The sequence below is a fragment of the Cyanistes caeruleus genome, chromosome 4 (assembly GCF_971803275.1).
Source record: "Cyanistes caeruleus chromosome 4, bCyaCae1.hap1.1, whole genome shotgun sequence".
Taxonomy (NCBI): Eukaryota; Metazoa; Chordata; class Aves; order Passeriformes; family Paridae; genus Cyanistes; species Cyanistes caeruleus.
Genome location: NC_141704.1, coordinates 7,674,608 through 7,691,520, shown reverse-complemented (window position 1 = coordinate 7,691,520; position 16,913 = coordinate 7,674,608). Strand labels below are relative to the sequence as shown.

The window sequence follows — 16,913 nt, the reverse complement described above, 5'->3', positions numbered from 1 at the left end:
CCTTTCAAGTGCACAAAAATCCTTTTTATTTCTACCTTATCCAATAGATTTGCATCTCATTAATTTTCTCCATCCCATGCATTAATGCATGTTCTTCTTTTTCTTGCTCTGTCAAGTTACTCCCTCCTTACCTAGGCAGCCCCACCCCTTGCTGCGATCACTGTGTGCTCATTAACCAGCTTTAGAACAAACACAGTGTTCACAGTTCCTGAGTACTAATGATAGGGCACAAAACCACTCTGACAGGTTTTATTCTTTTCTTTTTCTTTTAATCACCCACCCAAACTGTTTTACCATCAGCACATGCGCTGCCTCTACAGAGCCTTCTGCAATGACTCCAAACCTCTTCCCAAGCAGGTACAGCTCTCATTCAACCCATGAGTGTTTCAGATACTCAGACTCCTGCCAGCAGACATCCCTGCTACTCCTGCCACGTGTACTTGGTGACAGGCCTGCTGGTTTATGTAACACCTTCCCAAGACTGACACATCTCCTCTCCATCCTTCAGATGCAAAGACAGAATTTCACCTTGCTTCCCACGCTGCTTAGCTCCGTACCTAATATCCTGATTTAACATACTAATATACTCAAAATACTTCACACTTCACTTAGACATACTCGATTTTTTAACCTTTTCTCATCATGAGAATTGGCACTATTTCAACACACCAAATCCACTTTACTTGACCTAAGTTCATGCTTCCCCTTTATTCTTAAGACTTCTTTGCCTTTCCCTTGCAAGTGATTTTATAAAAGAGTCTCATTTTCCAAGAACATTTCTTATATTGTTTTTGCCTTTTCCATAAGCATTCTAGAAGACTAGTGCTAAAATGCATTCCCTTAAGAAAGCATTTAGCATTACCTTTTAATTTACGTGTCTACTGAAACAGCAGGTAAACCATGCAATGTATCAGAATCACATTTATTATCAATGTCAAAGGCATATCTCAATCTGCATAGTAACTGAGAGTCTAATGGGAGTATGAAAGAAAACATCTTTCCCAGCAGGACATTCTGTATCTCTCTTTGAAAGCAATTTGACTGAATGGGAATTAAGAGAAGAGTCACTCTGTGAGTTCAATTTTTTTCATTATTATTTCAAAAACAGCACAGGGAAAGGAAAGATGAAATGAAGAAAAGACCCATTTAGGCTGAGTATCAAATGTCCTAAAAGCAAAATCTGCTCAGATTTGAGTGAGTCTCTAAGGGGAAGCTGAAGAAGACCCATTCAGTTGAAAAGTGTAGAAAAGAAAAAGTACCAAACACTGGAACATAAGATGTAACAACCATTGTCCCTGCAGCAGCAGGGGCACTGGCATGAATACCTCATTACTTCCAACATAACAGCTTAATGTGTATTTAATGGCAGTGAAAAGCATGGGTGTCATCAATTCCACTCAAAGTCATAATTTATGCAACACATGAAACATTTGCATGAGTACCCTGATCATCACTGGCATGGCAGAAAGAATTCACCAAGCACTTATTCTTCTACCACTGTCCTAATTCGAGCTGCCAAGTCACCAGAGGCGCAGTGATGGCTGTACACAGGGTACAGTGATGGCTCTCCCCAGGTTCTGGACCCCAGCCATTCAAGCTGAGCCTGTCTCCATCTCTTGGAGATGCAGGAATCACCTCTAAATTTACTGCTGGCATTGGAGAGCTCAGGGAGCGCTCACGATCTGAATGACCATCACAGCCTGGACTGAACACTGTTGTGACTGAAGTTTATGGCTGTATCACTCCAAAAAGTCACAGGAACATTGATTCAAGCTGCTTGGTACCTTTGGCTTGCAGCACAAACACACCCCTCCTAAATCCAGTGTGCTGAACTACTACACTCCCTAATGAATGAAGTCAATGACAAAAAGGTTTCTGGAAAGTGACATTGCTAGATATTATTATTTTACTACCTATGTAATCAGAGCACCAAGGAGCCTCAGGCACAGCCAGAGATCCCACTGCTCCAAGTGTTGTGCCAGCACAGAAATCTCACAAACCACCAGATATCTGTATTTGTCATTAGTGAGGGAACAAAATAATAAGTTGTCAAGGGAGGAGTGGGTAAAGTGCTGCTAAAGAAGGATCCCCTATAGATTGAAAATGAACTACCTGTCAGTACATTAAGCCTTGTGCTTCTCAGACTTTTTGGATATAAAACAAAAGACATTTACCAAGTCTTTAAAGGACTGCAATACCCTCTGATAGGCTGTGCTTTCTTATGGCACAGCTTAATCCCTGGGTCTGCCCAAATCAGAGTCAATCTCATCGGGAGCTGATGTGTTTTTAATGCAAATATACCCAGGTCACTCAAATCAGACTGAAATAGGGCAAATAGCAAAGTTTTGAGACAAAACTATTAACTTCTAGTCTTCTCTTTTGTAAAGCAGTTCATCTGCTATCCTGGTTCTTTGTAAGCTCTTTTTTTATTTCCCCTCTGTCTCCATCCAGACATGTTTGTAATTACATTTCCTGAGACACACATTTTCATGGCTGCACACACCCCACAACAAGTAACACACAGCTTTTTAACCATGTGAGTGAGGGCTGTCTCTGTTTCAAAGAGCATTCAAGTCAAGTAAAACAACATTGTTAGCCTCTCTGAAAAGAAACCAGAAGCACATAGGTCCAGCTCTAAAGGGGTACAGGATTGGGCTGCAGAGAGAATTCGCACTCCTAAAGCCCAGTGCAAGCTCTACACTTGGTACCACTGCATGGGTTCAGCTCTCACCTTTAACCATCTGCAGAGGTTCATTTTTTTAAAGCAAAGACTTTAGGATGAAAACAGCTCTAAAAGTACCTGTTTCCCTCCACTAGCTGAAAAGGGAGATAGGTAATTTAAAGCAGGTGGCTGCAAAAATTCCTCTCTCTGAGAATGACTAACATTTAGGAAAAGCATGCCGTGAGAATGATCAACATTTAGGAGAAACATGCCCAAAACAGACACTGATTTGCCAGACATCACCTCTCCCTACTGCAAGATTTCCCACGCTAGACTAGCACTGAACTCTGCTGCTTGGAAGACAACAAGGAAATTTCATAGGCAAAAAGAGAATATTCCCCAGGTCAGAAATGCTGTCTTTCATCACAGAAAGGAGAAGTGGTATTCTGCACCCTCAGCCAAGGAGGTGCCACACTGCAATTGCTTCCAAGCATGGATCAGGACCCTTCACCAGCCCAGTGCTCCCAGCTGGCCACAGTCACCCACGCCCACCCACTCTGAGAATGTACAAATTCCTTCTTGCTAAACGCTGCAACTGGAGGAGTGGGGAAGCTCTGGCCCCAGAGCATCCTCGGATAGGAGAGGTTAGAAGGAAGAGAACTGACTGTTGTTAACCCATTTACAGGTTCCTGCCTGCCTGAGCAGAGCTCCAGCCACCTAGACCTGTTTGGGATGGTGACACCCAGCCTCCTCACCTCTACTGCTGGTTTAAAACACAGGAAAGACCCACTTTGCTTTTTAACAGCAGCAGAGAGGATTTCCCTGCATGCAGGAGTAAGGCTGGAAAATATCTTCATGAAGCCCAGGTCCCTTCCCCGGAAAACCTCAGGGGCCAGCCGGGGCTGAGCATCCGTGCCCGGCCGCCCCAGCCCCGCATCCCGCACTGCTGTGCGGAGCGTCCCTGCTCCCAGCACACCGAGTCCCTCCAGCTTCGGGTTCTTACAGCAGTAGAGGGCCAGAAAGTTTCTGTCCCTGTGTCACACGCACGGCTCAGCCCCGGCCACACCGAGCTGACACCGGCAGGGCGGGACAGCTTCACACACCATCCCTCCCTCACTCTCCACCTTTGCGCTGATTCGACACGGTATTTAGAAAAACAGCGACGCCGGCCGAGCCCCCTTCGTTTGGAGGGGGACTCTCCAATTTCCATGCACCGAAGGGAGCAGCGATGACCACGGGCAAGGGCAGTTCGCCAAGGGGAGCCGCGCCACTCGTGATGCGGGGCTCGGCCGGCCCAGAGCCCGCACCGGCGGAGGGTCCTTCCCTGGGTCTCACCCCTCTACCACCCCCGGACAGCTCTGGGGGAGCCTGCAATAGCCAGCAACTCCACCTTGCTGGGATGCCGCCCTCCTCCCGAGCCGGTGCTTACCCCCACCCGCCTTCACGGATGGGGAAAAGCCGAAGAGGAGGAGGAAAATCTCACCTCCTCGCAGGGCGGCAGCTGCAGGGCGGCCGCCTGCCAGCCCAGCAGCCAGCAGCACAGCCAGGCTCTGCCCGGGTACCCCCGCTCCGCTCCGGCCCGCCGCATCCTCAGCATCCTCAGCAGCAGCAGCATCTTCCTCCTCCTCCTCCTCCTCCTCCTCCTCCCCCGCCCGGAGCGCCCGCGCACCCCTTGCCGGGTCTGGGGGTGCTGCTGGGGATCAGCGCGCCCGGCTCCTGCCGGACACCTGCGAGCCCCGGCCGCGGGCTGGCCCTGGCCCTGCGCCCCGCCTGCAGCCGGGCATAACCCGGGCTGTCCCGGCGGCCGCCCCGGCAGCCGGCACCGCCAGAGCCGGGAGGAGGGGCCGGCAGCGGGGGGAGGAGGAGGAGGAGCGGGAGGGGGAGGAAGGCTGGCAGCGCAGGCGCACGCTGCCGAGGCCGGTCCAGCCCCGGCGTGGCGAAGGGAGCGCGGAGCATCCTCCGGCTGCGTCTCACCGGCCCCAAAACCTCCGCGGCGGGGGCGGCAGCGGGGCCGAAACCCGCAGGCACCGCCGGCAGCCCGGGCCCCGCTGGGGAGCACGGCAGCACCCCCCGCCTGCAACCTCCGTTCCCATGGGCTCCGGGATGGGAGCGGCGCTGCGGGAATCCCTCCTTCCCCAGCCCTGCCGTGGGATGCTGGCCTGCATCCCCCGCCGTCTCCCTCCTGACTGCTGGCACCCCTGTCCCTGTCCATGGCAGCACGGGCTGCCTGCACCCATCTCCCTGCTCCTCGGACGCCAAGGATGCTCCGCGTCCCCCCAAAGGCAGGATCCCACCAGGCAGGATGTGCGCTGGACCGCTCAGCTCATGGCCAGAGCAGGGCAGTACCTGCTCGGTGACATGGGAAAGCAGCTTATTCGTGGCCTGACCCAAATTATTCTTATCCCCCAGAATTATGCACATTTCTCCCTCGGTGGTTGCCGTTCAGTCTGAATTTTCTCTCCTGTTTCTCAGCAATGTCCATCTACTCATTCCTAATGAAGTGTGTGACTGCCTCAGCACCAATGTTCCTCTGCCTCCCTGGCATCTCTGGGGCTGGCCCTGCTCGCTTTCCTGCTCCCTCCTGGATCTTCCTTTCTGCCTCCTCTGATCTAACTAGCAAACCCCAGCACAGGGCTTCCCACGGCTAGCACAAGATGTTCCTGTCCTTATTGATCCACTTTTCAGACTACAACACATAGCCCCTTTTTTTTTTTTCCTTTTCTTTCAATTAATGGAGTGACTTTTTTTTTGGTAATTTTACTGCAGTTCCTGCTCACCGTGATTCAGGTTTGACTCAGCTTTTATTCACTTCATGAAAAGAGATGGGGATGTAAGGGCAGAGTCAGATCTTTGCGTCATGCACGCCCTCTGTCCATCCCTGGCTGGTGTCATTGCTGTGACCGTACACTAACACAAAAATGGTTCCATTTGCTCATTTATGTCATTTGAGAGCCTTTCTGGAGCAGGAAGGGAGCTCTGTGATGCTCTGCTAACAGAGACAAGTTTGCAATTTCCCTTTGTTCTTGTACAGAGCCTTGCTCTGATTTTAGCTCCAGCTGGAGGAAGGAAAGTGGGTTATGGTGCTTCCATCAAAGGCCCCATCGCTTACCAGGGTGCCAAATAAAGCACCTTGTGTAATCAGTTACAGGAAAAAAAGTCAAATTATCTTTCCAGAAAAAGTGGAAAACAGGATAGAAACCCTGCTGCTGCTTTATGTTTTGTGCTTCTGCACTGGGTAGGTCACAAGGTTGGTCCCAAGGATTTGTTGCTTACCTTAACTGCAGGACAAAATCCAGTGTCTGAGGAGCACTGATTTCAGCTGGAGCAGCGTTTCTCTTCACCTTTGGTAAAATAAAGCACACAAAACTGCAGGCACCCCCAGGCATGCAGCAAGGGACTCACTCTGAAAGTATATGGGAAAAAATATACTGGTTGGATACAGCATGCAAGGAAAATGGGTACAAGGTCAACTTGCAGAAAAGTGCGCTTCTTGCTCTAGGTGCTGACCTCGAGTAAGAATTCAGAGTGGGAATTCTGGGGGGCTGCTGGCAGAATTGCTCTCTGCAGTGTGGGGTTACTGCTGCTGATTCCCAGGGACCCTCCAGGAGGCAACAGGGCCAGCAAGAATCAGTTCAGGTGAGCAGAACTTCCATACAGCGCAGGGATGGCTGAGAAAAGGGAGTACCAGTGTGCTTTGTCAGCTGCTCTGTCACCCTTCTGCATCACTAAATTATTTGACCTTAAAACTCAGAGAGGGGCGAAGTCAATTTACAAGTAAAAGTCTACATACCCTTCTTCAGGACTCACTGTATGTTACCAAAGCTTTTCTACTGTCCTCTGTGGGACTTGCTGTCTTCCTAGCAAGAAAAAACACTGGGATCTGAGATTATTTTTTTGTCTTACTTTATGTTTCCAAATGACACAAGGTCCAGAAATTACTCAATCTTTAAAAGCAATATCATCACTTTGGTTGCCATGCTATTTGAACAGGATCTGAAATGTCTGTGATATTAAATCCTGAAGATCTTACCTGAAAGCAGGATGGCAAAAATTCTGCAGTGCATAGTAAGCATGTGGCCAGCAGAAAATAAAAAGGATACTGTTTAAAAAAATAATGAGCTTAGGCAGACATGAACAAATGAAGTAGAGGAAAGCAGCATGGGATTTGAGACATATTGTGAAACTTTAATATAAAAAAAAGTAGCACCTATATATAAGGCAGCAGAGATAAAAGAGTTTTAAATCTAGTAAGAAGAGATAGCAGGGCATGAAACACAGTTTTGAGATCTGTATCTGAAATGTTGACCTAATATTTTGAGTCTAGTGAGGAGATACAAAAGTAATTCAGAAGATTTATGCAATCTCACTTAGAAACAATTGCCCAGCTCAACTAAAGTACAAAAGAAAAAGAAGGTAAAAAAGCAAAGTAGTGAGTAATAATTTACACTGTAATGTGTTTCAAGCTTCATCTCCCCTATTGCCTGAATTTTATTGTGCATCAGCCTGGTATAAGTTAAAGATGTAAAAGTGTACCTTTATACTGCTATTCTAAGTTGTACCCAGAAGAAAAAAACAACAGCTTGCAGGCATTTAGGATCCAGATCTGTAAACAGTTCTTCCTGACACCGTCAAGATGCTGAAAGTTAATCATGGACTTTTATGTTTGCAAAGCTCAAGCCGTAGGTTTCCCTGGTAGCCACTGAGCTGGGGCAGGGAAAGGGCCATATGTCACTAGTGTTAATGACACCAAGTGAAAGGGAAAATTAAATGGCTGCCAGCTACTGTTTGGATGACAGCAATTAGTAACTACACTTGGGATTAGTCAGGTCTGTGGGCTGACAGTGGCTTTAGTGGGAATGCCTCACAGAGTAAATGAAGCTATTAACCCTTTTCTGCTCTGCCTGATTCTGGTGAAATCGCCTTAAAAACTTTGCCTGCATACACATTTCACTGCAACTTTTGGAAAAACTAACCAACATAAAGCAATTTCATGGAGTTTCTTCACTGAAACTCATTTTCTAACATTTCTGACTGTCCATGTGGTTAAATTTTGTGATTGCTCTACAAGAGTAGCTGCTTTCCCACAGAAGGTAACATTCCTTTAGCTTGCAAACGTCCATCTATGAGCTCTACTGCAGTATGTCCTGCTCAGACTTCTTATTTTTCTTCTGAACCATGTATTTTCCCATATAACCTGGTCAACTGTGTACTTTCCATGAGGGAATATTCATCTGAAGCAAAAATAAACACTCTTTCAAGACACTGTGTCATCCTGGTGCTTCACTGAGTGCAGTTCAAGAAAGCCTTAAAATATGTGCTTGCTTCTACAAATGCTCTTACTTTTAGACTTCCAAATTTTTCAAGCTCTTGGGAAATTCAAGATACATAGCAATACTTAAAGAATGTTTATACCCAGGCCTCTAGTTCAGCTCTGACCTACTTAGACATCACTTATACTTTCAAGTTATTCAAGGACCATCATGAGTCCATCCCAGAATAATCTGGAGAACCCAGCTGAGAAAGCTGATGTGATGGCTAAGCAGTCACTGTAAAAAATGGATGGCATTTGCAGTGAGGTCTCTCTCAGGTTCTCCTGTAGCCCACAGAAGAACCCAATGCTGGGACTCACCTCCCTTAACTTTGTCACCCACAGCCCATAGGGCTTTGGGAGTGCTATTCAACCTCCCCTAAAAAATAAGTTATAAACACATCAGAAACCTTTTTCTAAAGGGTACCTGACAGCACCCAGAGATGAAAATGAAGGTAGCCTTCATCAGACATGGCTTTAATTATTTATTTGAGGAGGAGTTGAATGTCTTTTCTCTCCATTAACCATACAGATAGTTCTGATATAGGCACCTATACATGGTGCAATGAAGCCCACCCTAAATAATTTTCTGCTGTCTAATGAGTGTCTTCTCCAAACATCCTTCAGCTTTGGGGGTGTATTAACTGGTACATGTCTGACTGGCTTATGCTCTACCCTCAGCCCCACCTGCATCCAAAGCAGAGCCCAGCACAGGGAAAGCAGCACGACACAGGGAGGCTGCTGGGCTGTGTGATCCAATTGTGAAGCTTTGTCACATAGCTGTAGCCTCCTGGTGTACACCCACACCTTAAAAACAAGGAAATAAGGCTTCCTGGATAGAGAAGAGCCAGGATCAGCTTGTACTGCTTTTTCATAATTCCCACTCTGATATGTAACATTCAGGATTTATCCCTTTCCCTCCTTTGCTCCTCAATGCTGTATTTTTGCCTCTTCTCCCAAGAGATGTTTAGAGTGCCTGTATTTTGCTCTTCTAGCAAATTTCATCTTTTGGATCCACTTTAAACCTCTTGGAGCCTTCCATTTGTGATTTCTTTGTTCATCCTTTCTCTCATTGTGACTTTAGTTGAATTTTCCTGTAAATCTTCCTCTTGGCTTGGTACTAGAACAGCTCCTTGAATACATATAATTTAATATGAGCTGTGCAAAGGTAAGACATAAAAGACCCAAAGCACTTCTGCACCATTTCTATCCACAGGCCTGGAAAAGAGAGCTTAGAGATATAATCTGCCTTGCTCAAATCTAAATCACAAGAAATTCATCTGCAAGAGAAGATTTCCTTTGCTTTTGAGATAGCCACGATTTGACAGTTCTTTGTTTTCTAAACTAAGGGGAAGATACTAATTTTCAGTTTTATAGTGTATAGACCTTCTGATTCTCCTCCTTATCATATACAGGATAAAAAGAGATGATCACTGCATTAAAATCAGTTAGCATGTTTGTTTTGATTAAGAAGGAATAACAAGGGTAAATATTTCCAAGACAGCTGGGGACAGACAGCAGCATCAGCATCCAAAGCCTTTTACTGCTGCTATTAGGGTTTCTTAGCCATTCATCCACAGGCATCTTTTCCCAGCAGACCTATCTGGGTATTATATCTGGGTATATATCTGCTATTGGGCAGCAAGAGGGCTTTGAGTAATGATGATTTTGACTTTGCATGCAAAATCGAGCCTCGTTAGAGGATTCTCAGGGACCCGTGGTGGCATGGTTATGTCCAAAGAGGACATGCCATATGGGCTGGGGGGACTGGGTGAGCAATCTGAAAAGTAATACAGTGTAAAATGTTAGAAAGCTAAAATCTATATGTTCTGTCTGTGTTGATTTGGCGTGTGAACTAAGGAGGAATGGCAAGGACTAAATTGCTTTCTTCAGAGGAGAGGAGTTACTTGGTAAACTTTTTATTCACCTCAGCAGTGATGCCAGGTATATTGAGGCTGATCATGTCCACTCTAGGCTGGCAAGGGCTCTGCAGATGCACTCTAGGCTCTAAGAAAGAGCAGAAAGCAGAGCAGCCTCCACACAGTGCTGTATTTCTGACCGAGGAGTCCCTATGCTGCTCAACTTCTCCAGTCACCATTTGTCCCTTGTACCATCACCAGAGTGTCAGGGGCCACTATCCCACAGTGTAGTGAGAACTCCCTCTCCCACCTACCCTATCAGAAACATCTTCCTTTCAAAGGAGGAGAAAAATTGAAACATCACAAGGCTTTTGCACAGTCCAACCAGAAAATTTTTAAAGGTCCCTTCCAACCCAAACCATTTTATGATTTTATGATACTGCTCTCTGGGAGGAAACAGGGCTCATATTTTCTATTGACCTGCATGATCCTGATGGAAGTTTTGTGATTAAAACACTGCATTTTCAATGGTCTCTAAAACATTTTTCTGCTTCCTCTGAATCAATGACAGTATCTCCTTATTCTTCAAAGAAAACAATACCAAGCACTCCAAGGGACATCAATGGGAGACATCCTGAGTCAACATTAAAATGCTTTGAAAGTCCCACCTGTTTAATAAACAGGAATTTTTGTAGATAGGACATATTTTATCACCCTATTATTGCTGTGGTTGGTAGCAAAAATGAATTGGGCTGACACTGCTGATAGCACTGACACATGCAATGGTAGCAAATGACTGCAACTCAGTATTAACAACAATATTGATTTCCTGCTCCCAAGAGAGCCTTTGTAAACTTTCAAACCCCAGTTTTTCCAAATAAAAAGCACACAACTAAATGTCAGAGATTGTAACAAAGTCATTTTAGTAGAAGCCAGTGGTGTAATTCATCATGTGAGAAGACTGACTCTGATCTCAGGTATCTGGGTGTGAAATTATGCTGGCCCTACTCAAGCACATGACAGAAATATGACTTTCCAAAGTGGCTTCAAGGTGATGCTGTGACCAAGCAGCCTGATCTACCCCAACAGGCTGACCTACGTGGGAATGCAGAGTCCCATCTCCATTTCTGGGGCTTCAGTTGTAAGGAGGCTGAAGGAGCAACACACAGCATTCGTTTCAGTCTTAATCATAGAATCGTAGAATGGTTTGGGTTGGAAAGATCACCCAGTTCCAGCCCCCCTGCCATGAACAGGGATGTCACCCACTAGATCAAGCTGCTCCTGTGGGTAAGGATCAATGTAAGGCAAAGCAGGGCATGTGCTGTTAGATGATTCTGCAGCTGTGACAGGGAAAGCTTAAAATGCTCAGTGCTCTTAGCAGCTTTCTTGGCACCTGGGAACCTTTTGTGTCTGTCCAGCCTCAGCAGTCCTGGAAGCAATAAATGCCCTTAAACGTGTGTGCTAATGCAAAAACCTTTGTAATGAGCTCCTCTGTGCTGGTTATTGCAATTAGATGAGCACATCCAACTGTCACATGCATCATCTGTTTGAGAAGTTATTTTATCCTAACACGGTGACAGTCACCACTAGGCTCTCTGTAGTTCAGCTCTGGATGAGTCACGGTGCATTTACCCAGTGCACCAGGCTTGATTATGATTAATTTCTGAAAACAATTTCTGCAGCCATTCAGGTGCCTGTGTGCTCAAAAATAAACGTTGTGTAAACTCTTTGTCTGTCTTGCTGAGTTTACAGCCTCCCTCTCCTAAAACTCCCACACATTTTTCATTCTTTAGATTCAGCTCACTCTATTGATCTTCATAAAAAAAGAGCAAGGTGTGGGGCCAAACCCATCAGAGGAGCAGCACTGGGGCTGCTCCTGGGGGCTTTTTCCCCTTGCTGAGAGGGAGGACCACTTGTCTGGGGAAAAGGAAGCACAGATCTGGAGGACAGCTGGGCTTTGCAAGGTTTTCTGCAGGAGGAGGGAGCAGACCTGTACATTTCACATCAGCTCTGTCCCCACTTCCATGAAATGCCTCAGAGTCAGCCTTGGTTGCTCCCTGTGTGGTTTCAGGATGAATTGTCTTTTAAAGCAGGTGCTCTGAGTCCTGTAAAGAGTATTATAGCATCATTAGGAGTATAACCCTCACAAGTTTCCCTCACAAGGAATATTCACATGGAACATGGCAGTATTTGAACAGGGAATATACCTTTATCTGCACATTTGCTTCTCCAGCTCTCTCAAGATGATGTTGTTTTGACACAAAGTCTCAGTTTGATTTGCTCCACAAAAATCCCAATTGCTCTGTCAGCACCTTTAAATTTGGTAACAGACTGCAGCCTTCAAAATCCACAAAGGTAAATTTGCAATTTAAGGGGTGAGGTGATTTATTGCACTATAAATAGCTTGCTGCATTAACATGCTAGTGTTGAAGTGGCACTAAGCTAAGCAGAATACTTGTAAATGTAATTTTTATGCTTTATTAATTGTTCCCTCATGAATTTGCTTTCCTTGCTGGGGTTATGCTTGTGTCTGAATTTCTCCCCCTCTTTAAAACCACTGATTAACTTACTACCTTACCCAAATGTAGTAATTCATTCCATTTTCCCCAACACCTTTCCCAATGCTCCCTTTCCCTACAAACTCACCTGAAAGAAACTTTTTTTAATTAAAAGTCTGTGAGGCACTCTGGTTCATCTTAAATCCAGCTTTCTGAATAGAGATTCCACTCATGTACAAGCCACTGCTTATGAAGATGCAGAACAGCACTGCAGGGGTGAGTCCCTGAGAGAGAGCTGAGTGTGATGGTAAAACAAGAGCTCCAGGGATGTGTTTCCACTCAAATCACTGCCACTGACTCATCCCAGATAAATTTTATTCTTCTGCAGAACGTCACCTCAAAATTTACACCTTAGTTAAAGGCTTGCTGTGGCTTCTGTGGTCTCAGGGAACCACTTTTTATTTATTTATTTATTTATTTCAGTGCCTTTCTCTGTAAATTAGTATTTAATCTTGAGATGTTTGGATGGAAAGGACTTACAGCAGGACAGAAGGGGTTTGTCTGCCAGCTGATTATGGCCAAAAAAGTGCAGTATCTGGAAAGTAGAATGCAAATCTCCTTGATCCAAACTTCTGTAGAACCATGGATGCTCATGCTGGAGCATTTCTCTGCTTGTCCTTGGCCCAGATATGCTCATTACAGCCTAGACCTGCCCAAGAAGAGGTAGAGGATGATCCATAAGGAGCCTGATCCTGGCTTCTTAATTAATTAGATAATTAATTAATTAATTAAATAATCCTCCTAATTAATTAGAGGGGGAGTTTAGCCAGGCCTCCGGGGCCATGAGGAGGATCAGACATCTCAGGATGGGACCAAAACATCCCATCCCAGACCAATAACATAACAGATCTCTTCCCCTGCTGAGGAATGGAAAGATTTGTTTAAACACATCGTGAAACTATGTATTAACTCATCCCAAGATATTACTGAGAAATAGTGAAGGTGAGGGCAAGGTGAATCTTTAGTACCTCTGGCTGTAAAAAATACAAACACTAGTGTCATTAGAAACCCACAGACCTGCAAGAGATCAGGGGACTGAATTTGAAATTAACTTTGCAAAGTGAAGAGTGTGTTTGAATTAATCTCTAAAAAGGGGCTTTACCATGGAGGTAAGGTAGAATGTCAGCCTGAGGTTAAAAGCTTTGTCAAAGCAATCTCTGTTTTAAGACTTAAAGTGACCCTTGATATTTATCAGAGTAATGAAATTACAGGCCTTTTCAAAAGGCTGATGAGAGGTTGTAGTCAGTCTACCCATCATAACAACTGGGTGGTTTTGCTGCAGCTGAACAATAGATAGAGTGCTTCTCTATCACTTCCCCACATGCTGAGACAAATCCTGCAGACTGAATATTCTTATTTCCAGGCATATTTCTGCCAGACTTCAGAGTTTTTCAGAGTCAGTAATTACTTCAGAGTCAGTAATTAAATACAGAGATATATTTAGATAGATATAGGTACAGATATAGATATTTGTTTTATATTCTTAATTAATTAACATATATATATATATATAATTTAAAATAATACCTAAAAATAGATAGATAGATAGATAGATAGATAGATAATAAATAAATAGATAGATAGATAGATAGATAGATAGATAGATAGATAGATAGATAGACCGACCTATAGATGTATAGATATTTCTGGTGACTGAAGTGGTTAAACAGAGGACACCCAGCTGACCCCCAAATGCTCCAGATGACCAAAGAGGCAAAGATGCTGCAGGCAGCAGGGATAACAAAGGTGACTCAGCCCTCTCCTTGCTGTGTCACACATGTCTGGACAGAGGCAGACGTCACTCCACAGGCACAGACACAGCAGTGCCCAGCTGGATGTGCAGGCTGCTGTCCTGTTGGTAATCCAGGGATGCCTGAGGCCAGTGGTAAACAGGTCTTTAATTTGCTAAACACAAGACAAAAACAGAAGAGAAAAACTCAGGAAGCCAAGCCACAAAGAAGTCCTATGTCAGAAATATCAAATGAGTAAACTATGATTTCTTTCCAAGTACCAGCTTCCCTGTCCAGTCTATGCAGGCATCTTGTACTACCAAGTACCTTCCCTTTTCCTTCCCCAGAAAATCACTGGAAAACATTCAGAATTTGGAAGAAAAGGAGAACCAACATGTCTTTGTCCCTGAGAGTGAGGCAAAATTTAGACATTTTGTGAGCACTTGTGTAAGATGAATTGGGTGCTTCATCCTGTTCCAGTTGCAGCTGACCTCTCTAGATGGGGGCCAACATGAGATCCAGCTTCCCAAAAAGCTGCTTTCCATGGGTACTCCTCTGTGTATCTCCAGCAAACATAGGCAAATGGGATTCCATTAATAAAATATTGACCAAAATCAAGTTTTCTGAAGGCAGTGGAAGCACATGGGGTCAAGAATTGGTCACACCCTGAAGGTTTAAAAGTAGCACAGCCATTGTGAAGTCTGATTCCATTTTCTGTCACTCAACATGCTTGGGGTTTTGTGCTCATGGACTGCAATTCTGGCTCAGGCCAGCTGACCAAGACTTTCTCCATCTCTAACACATCAACCTCATAGTTCTCAGACATCCCATTGCCAGCACAGGGGAAACTTTAAGGTATATTATCACTTATCATTTGTTATGTCACTTTAAAACTAATAACTGATATAACATTTTGCATTTTATTAAGTGATGCTCATTTTACTCTTACCTTAAAGTTTTCTTATTCATTTCAGAGATTTAAAAAGTTCTTGGCAGAGTTGCAGCCAAGGAAGAGCAACATTAAAACAGTCAGCCTGCTGTGCCAAACATCCTCAAGTGGTGTCAGGAACTCCCAAAGCTGACAACTGAGTTTATGGAGAAGGGACTCTCACTTGCAAACGTCAACCAAAGCTGCTGTAATATCCAACAAGAGTGTGTGGGGAGAGGTCATGGGGCCTCCACACAATTGTAGCACTGAGTTTATAACATATATTTAGTAAGTGAGCTAAGAATAGGTGTGTTTTGTACCAACTGCAGTTTTGATTGAAAATGATTGTGGGATGATTGTTATCTATTGAATTATTGAAGGATTTTGTCCTGCTACAGTGATTTGCTAAAAATAGCCTAAAGCTCTCTCTGATTTTTAAGGTGGAGCTGTTAGAATATCAAACATTTCAGAGCCTTCTACTGTGCATTGGGATTCACATGGCTTATTTCACTAAATTATTTGCACTAAAATAGGATGAATGACATCCAACAGACACTCATTTCTTTCTGGCTAGGACAGTCCTAGGAAGTTGTTGAAATGCAGGTATCCATGCTGTAGACACATCATTGCTCAGGGGCATCCCAAACTAGCTGCCTTCAGAGAATAGTTAGGAATCACTAACGTTGTTAAGAATATTTCCACTTGCTCAAATAAGGATTAAAAATGACTCTACAAAGCTCCTACAAGGCATTTAAATGATTTGAGCCTGTATGAAGTCTGTTGTTTTCACCAAGACTGTATCTAAACATGAGGATATTTCTCCATGCTAGGGTCCACAAGTAACAGCAGGGATTGATTATTCAGTTGGTAAAGCTGAATTGCCCTGTTTGGAATTCCTTATTCTCAAAAACTGTAAAACCCCTCAGTTGTCTCCACAAGGAAACTGAATTTTGAATGCTTTACAGTTTTCACAGTGCTTTGATTTTTGGACAGGAAACAGGGGAATTTTTTTTATTTATTTAATTTTTGTGCAGAAATGCAGTTATCACATGCAATTTACATTAAACTAACATGCCCTCATTGGCATGATACCATTATGCAGGATAACTGAAAGCAGGACCCTTCCTAATCTTAGAAACACAGGTCTGGAAGCAATGTCTAGGGCTGGGGATACCTCATCCACATTCCAGGCACTGGAACTTGTGGCCTCCTGCAGCAATTCTGGGAGCTGCTTTTATGAAGGTCATTATCTTCCTTAACCTCTCCGCAAAATTCATAGTGCTGAGAGCCAGGATTCACTTTCCATCAGTCATAGTAATAGTCTGACACTCCTGGAGTCCTTATTATCCCATACAGCAAAGATATATATATATCTATATATATTCAGTTTTCTTTTTTTTTCAGAATTTGACAGGACAAATTCTGGCTTATAGAACCAGTTCTGCCTGCTTAATTCATGAAATCATCCCCTGAAAATCTACTTTTGTCACCCAAAGAAGATCTGCTTTTAATCACGTCATTAGGAGAATCACCTCTCAGATCAGCTGTAATGCAGAACTGCCCTAGATTGCCTCAGAGAGTGGCTTGGGACAGAAAATAGCATAAACTGCTCTCTTAGTCTTCACTGTAAACTTGGAACCAAATTACAACATTTCTTCATCAAATAAAATAGAGTCAAACCTGCAGATTCACAGAGTAAATGAGTTGTAATTTTGGGGCAAGGAATAATAGATAAAGCAGAAGCAAAGCTGATGGAGAGAGAGCAATGTCCCACTTGTGTGTGTTTGATAAATTACTGGTTTTCAGGAGGAAAATACAGTAACTGATCTGAGATCCATTCAAAGCCAGCTGATTACATGGGCAGAGCT

General features: G+C 44.2%; 1 protein-coding gene across 1 annotated transcript in view; it reads right to left on the bottom strand.

The window, feature by feature from the left end:
* ELAPOR2 (endosome-lysosome associated apoptosis and autophagy regulator family member 2) overlaps positions 1-4,446 on the bottom strand; it is a 101,069-nt gene extending 96,623 nt beyond the window's left edge. Inside the window, exon 1 of the mRNA XM_086886597.1 lies at positions 4,146-4,446. Within this exon, the coding sequence (XP_086742723.1) occupies positions 4,146-4,277 (132 nt within the window). The 5' untranslated portion in view covers positions 4,278-4,446. The remainder of the gene's footprint in view (positions 1-4,145) is intronic.
* Between the last annotated feature and the right edge of the window lie 12,467 nt (positions 4,447-16,913).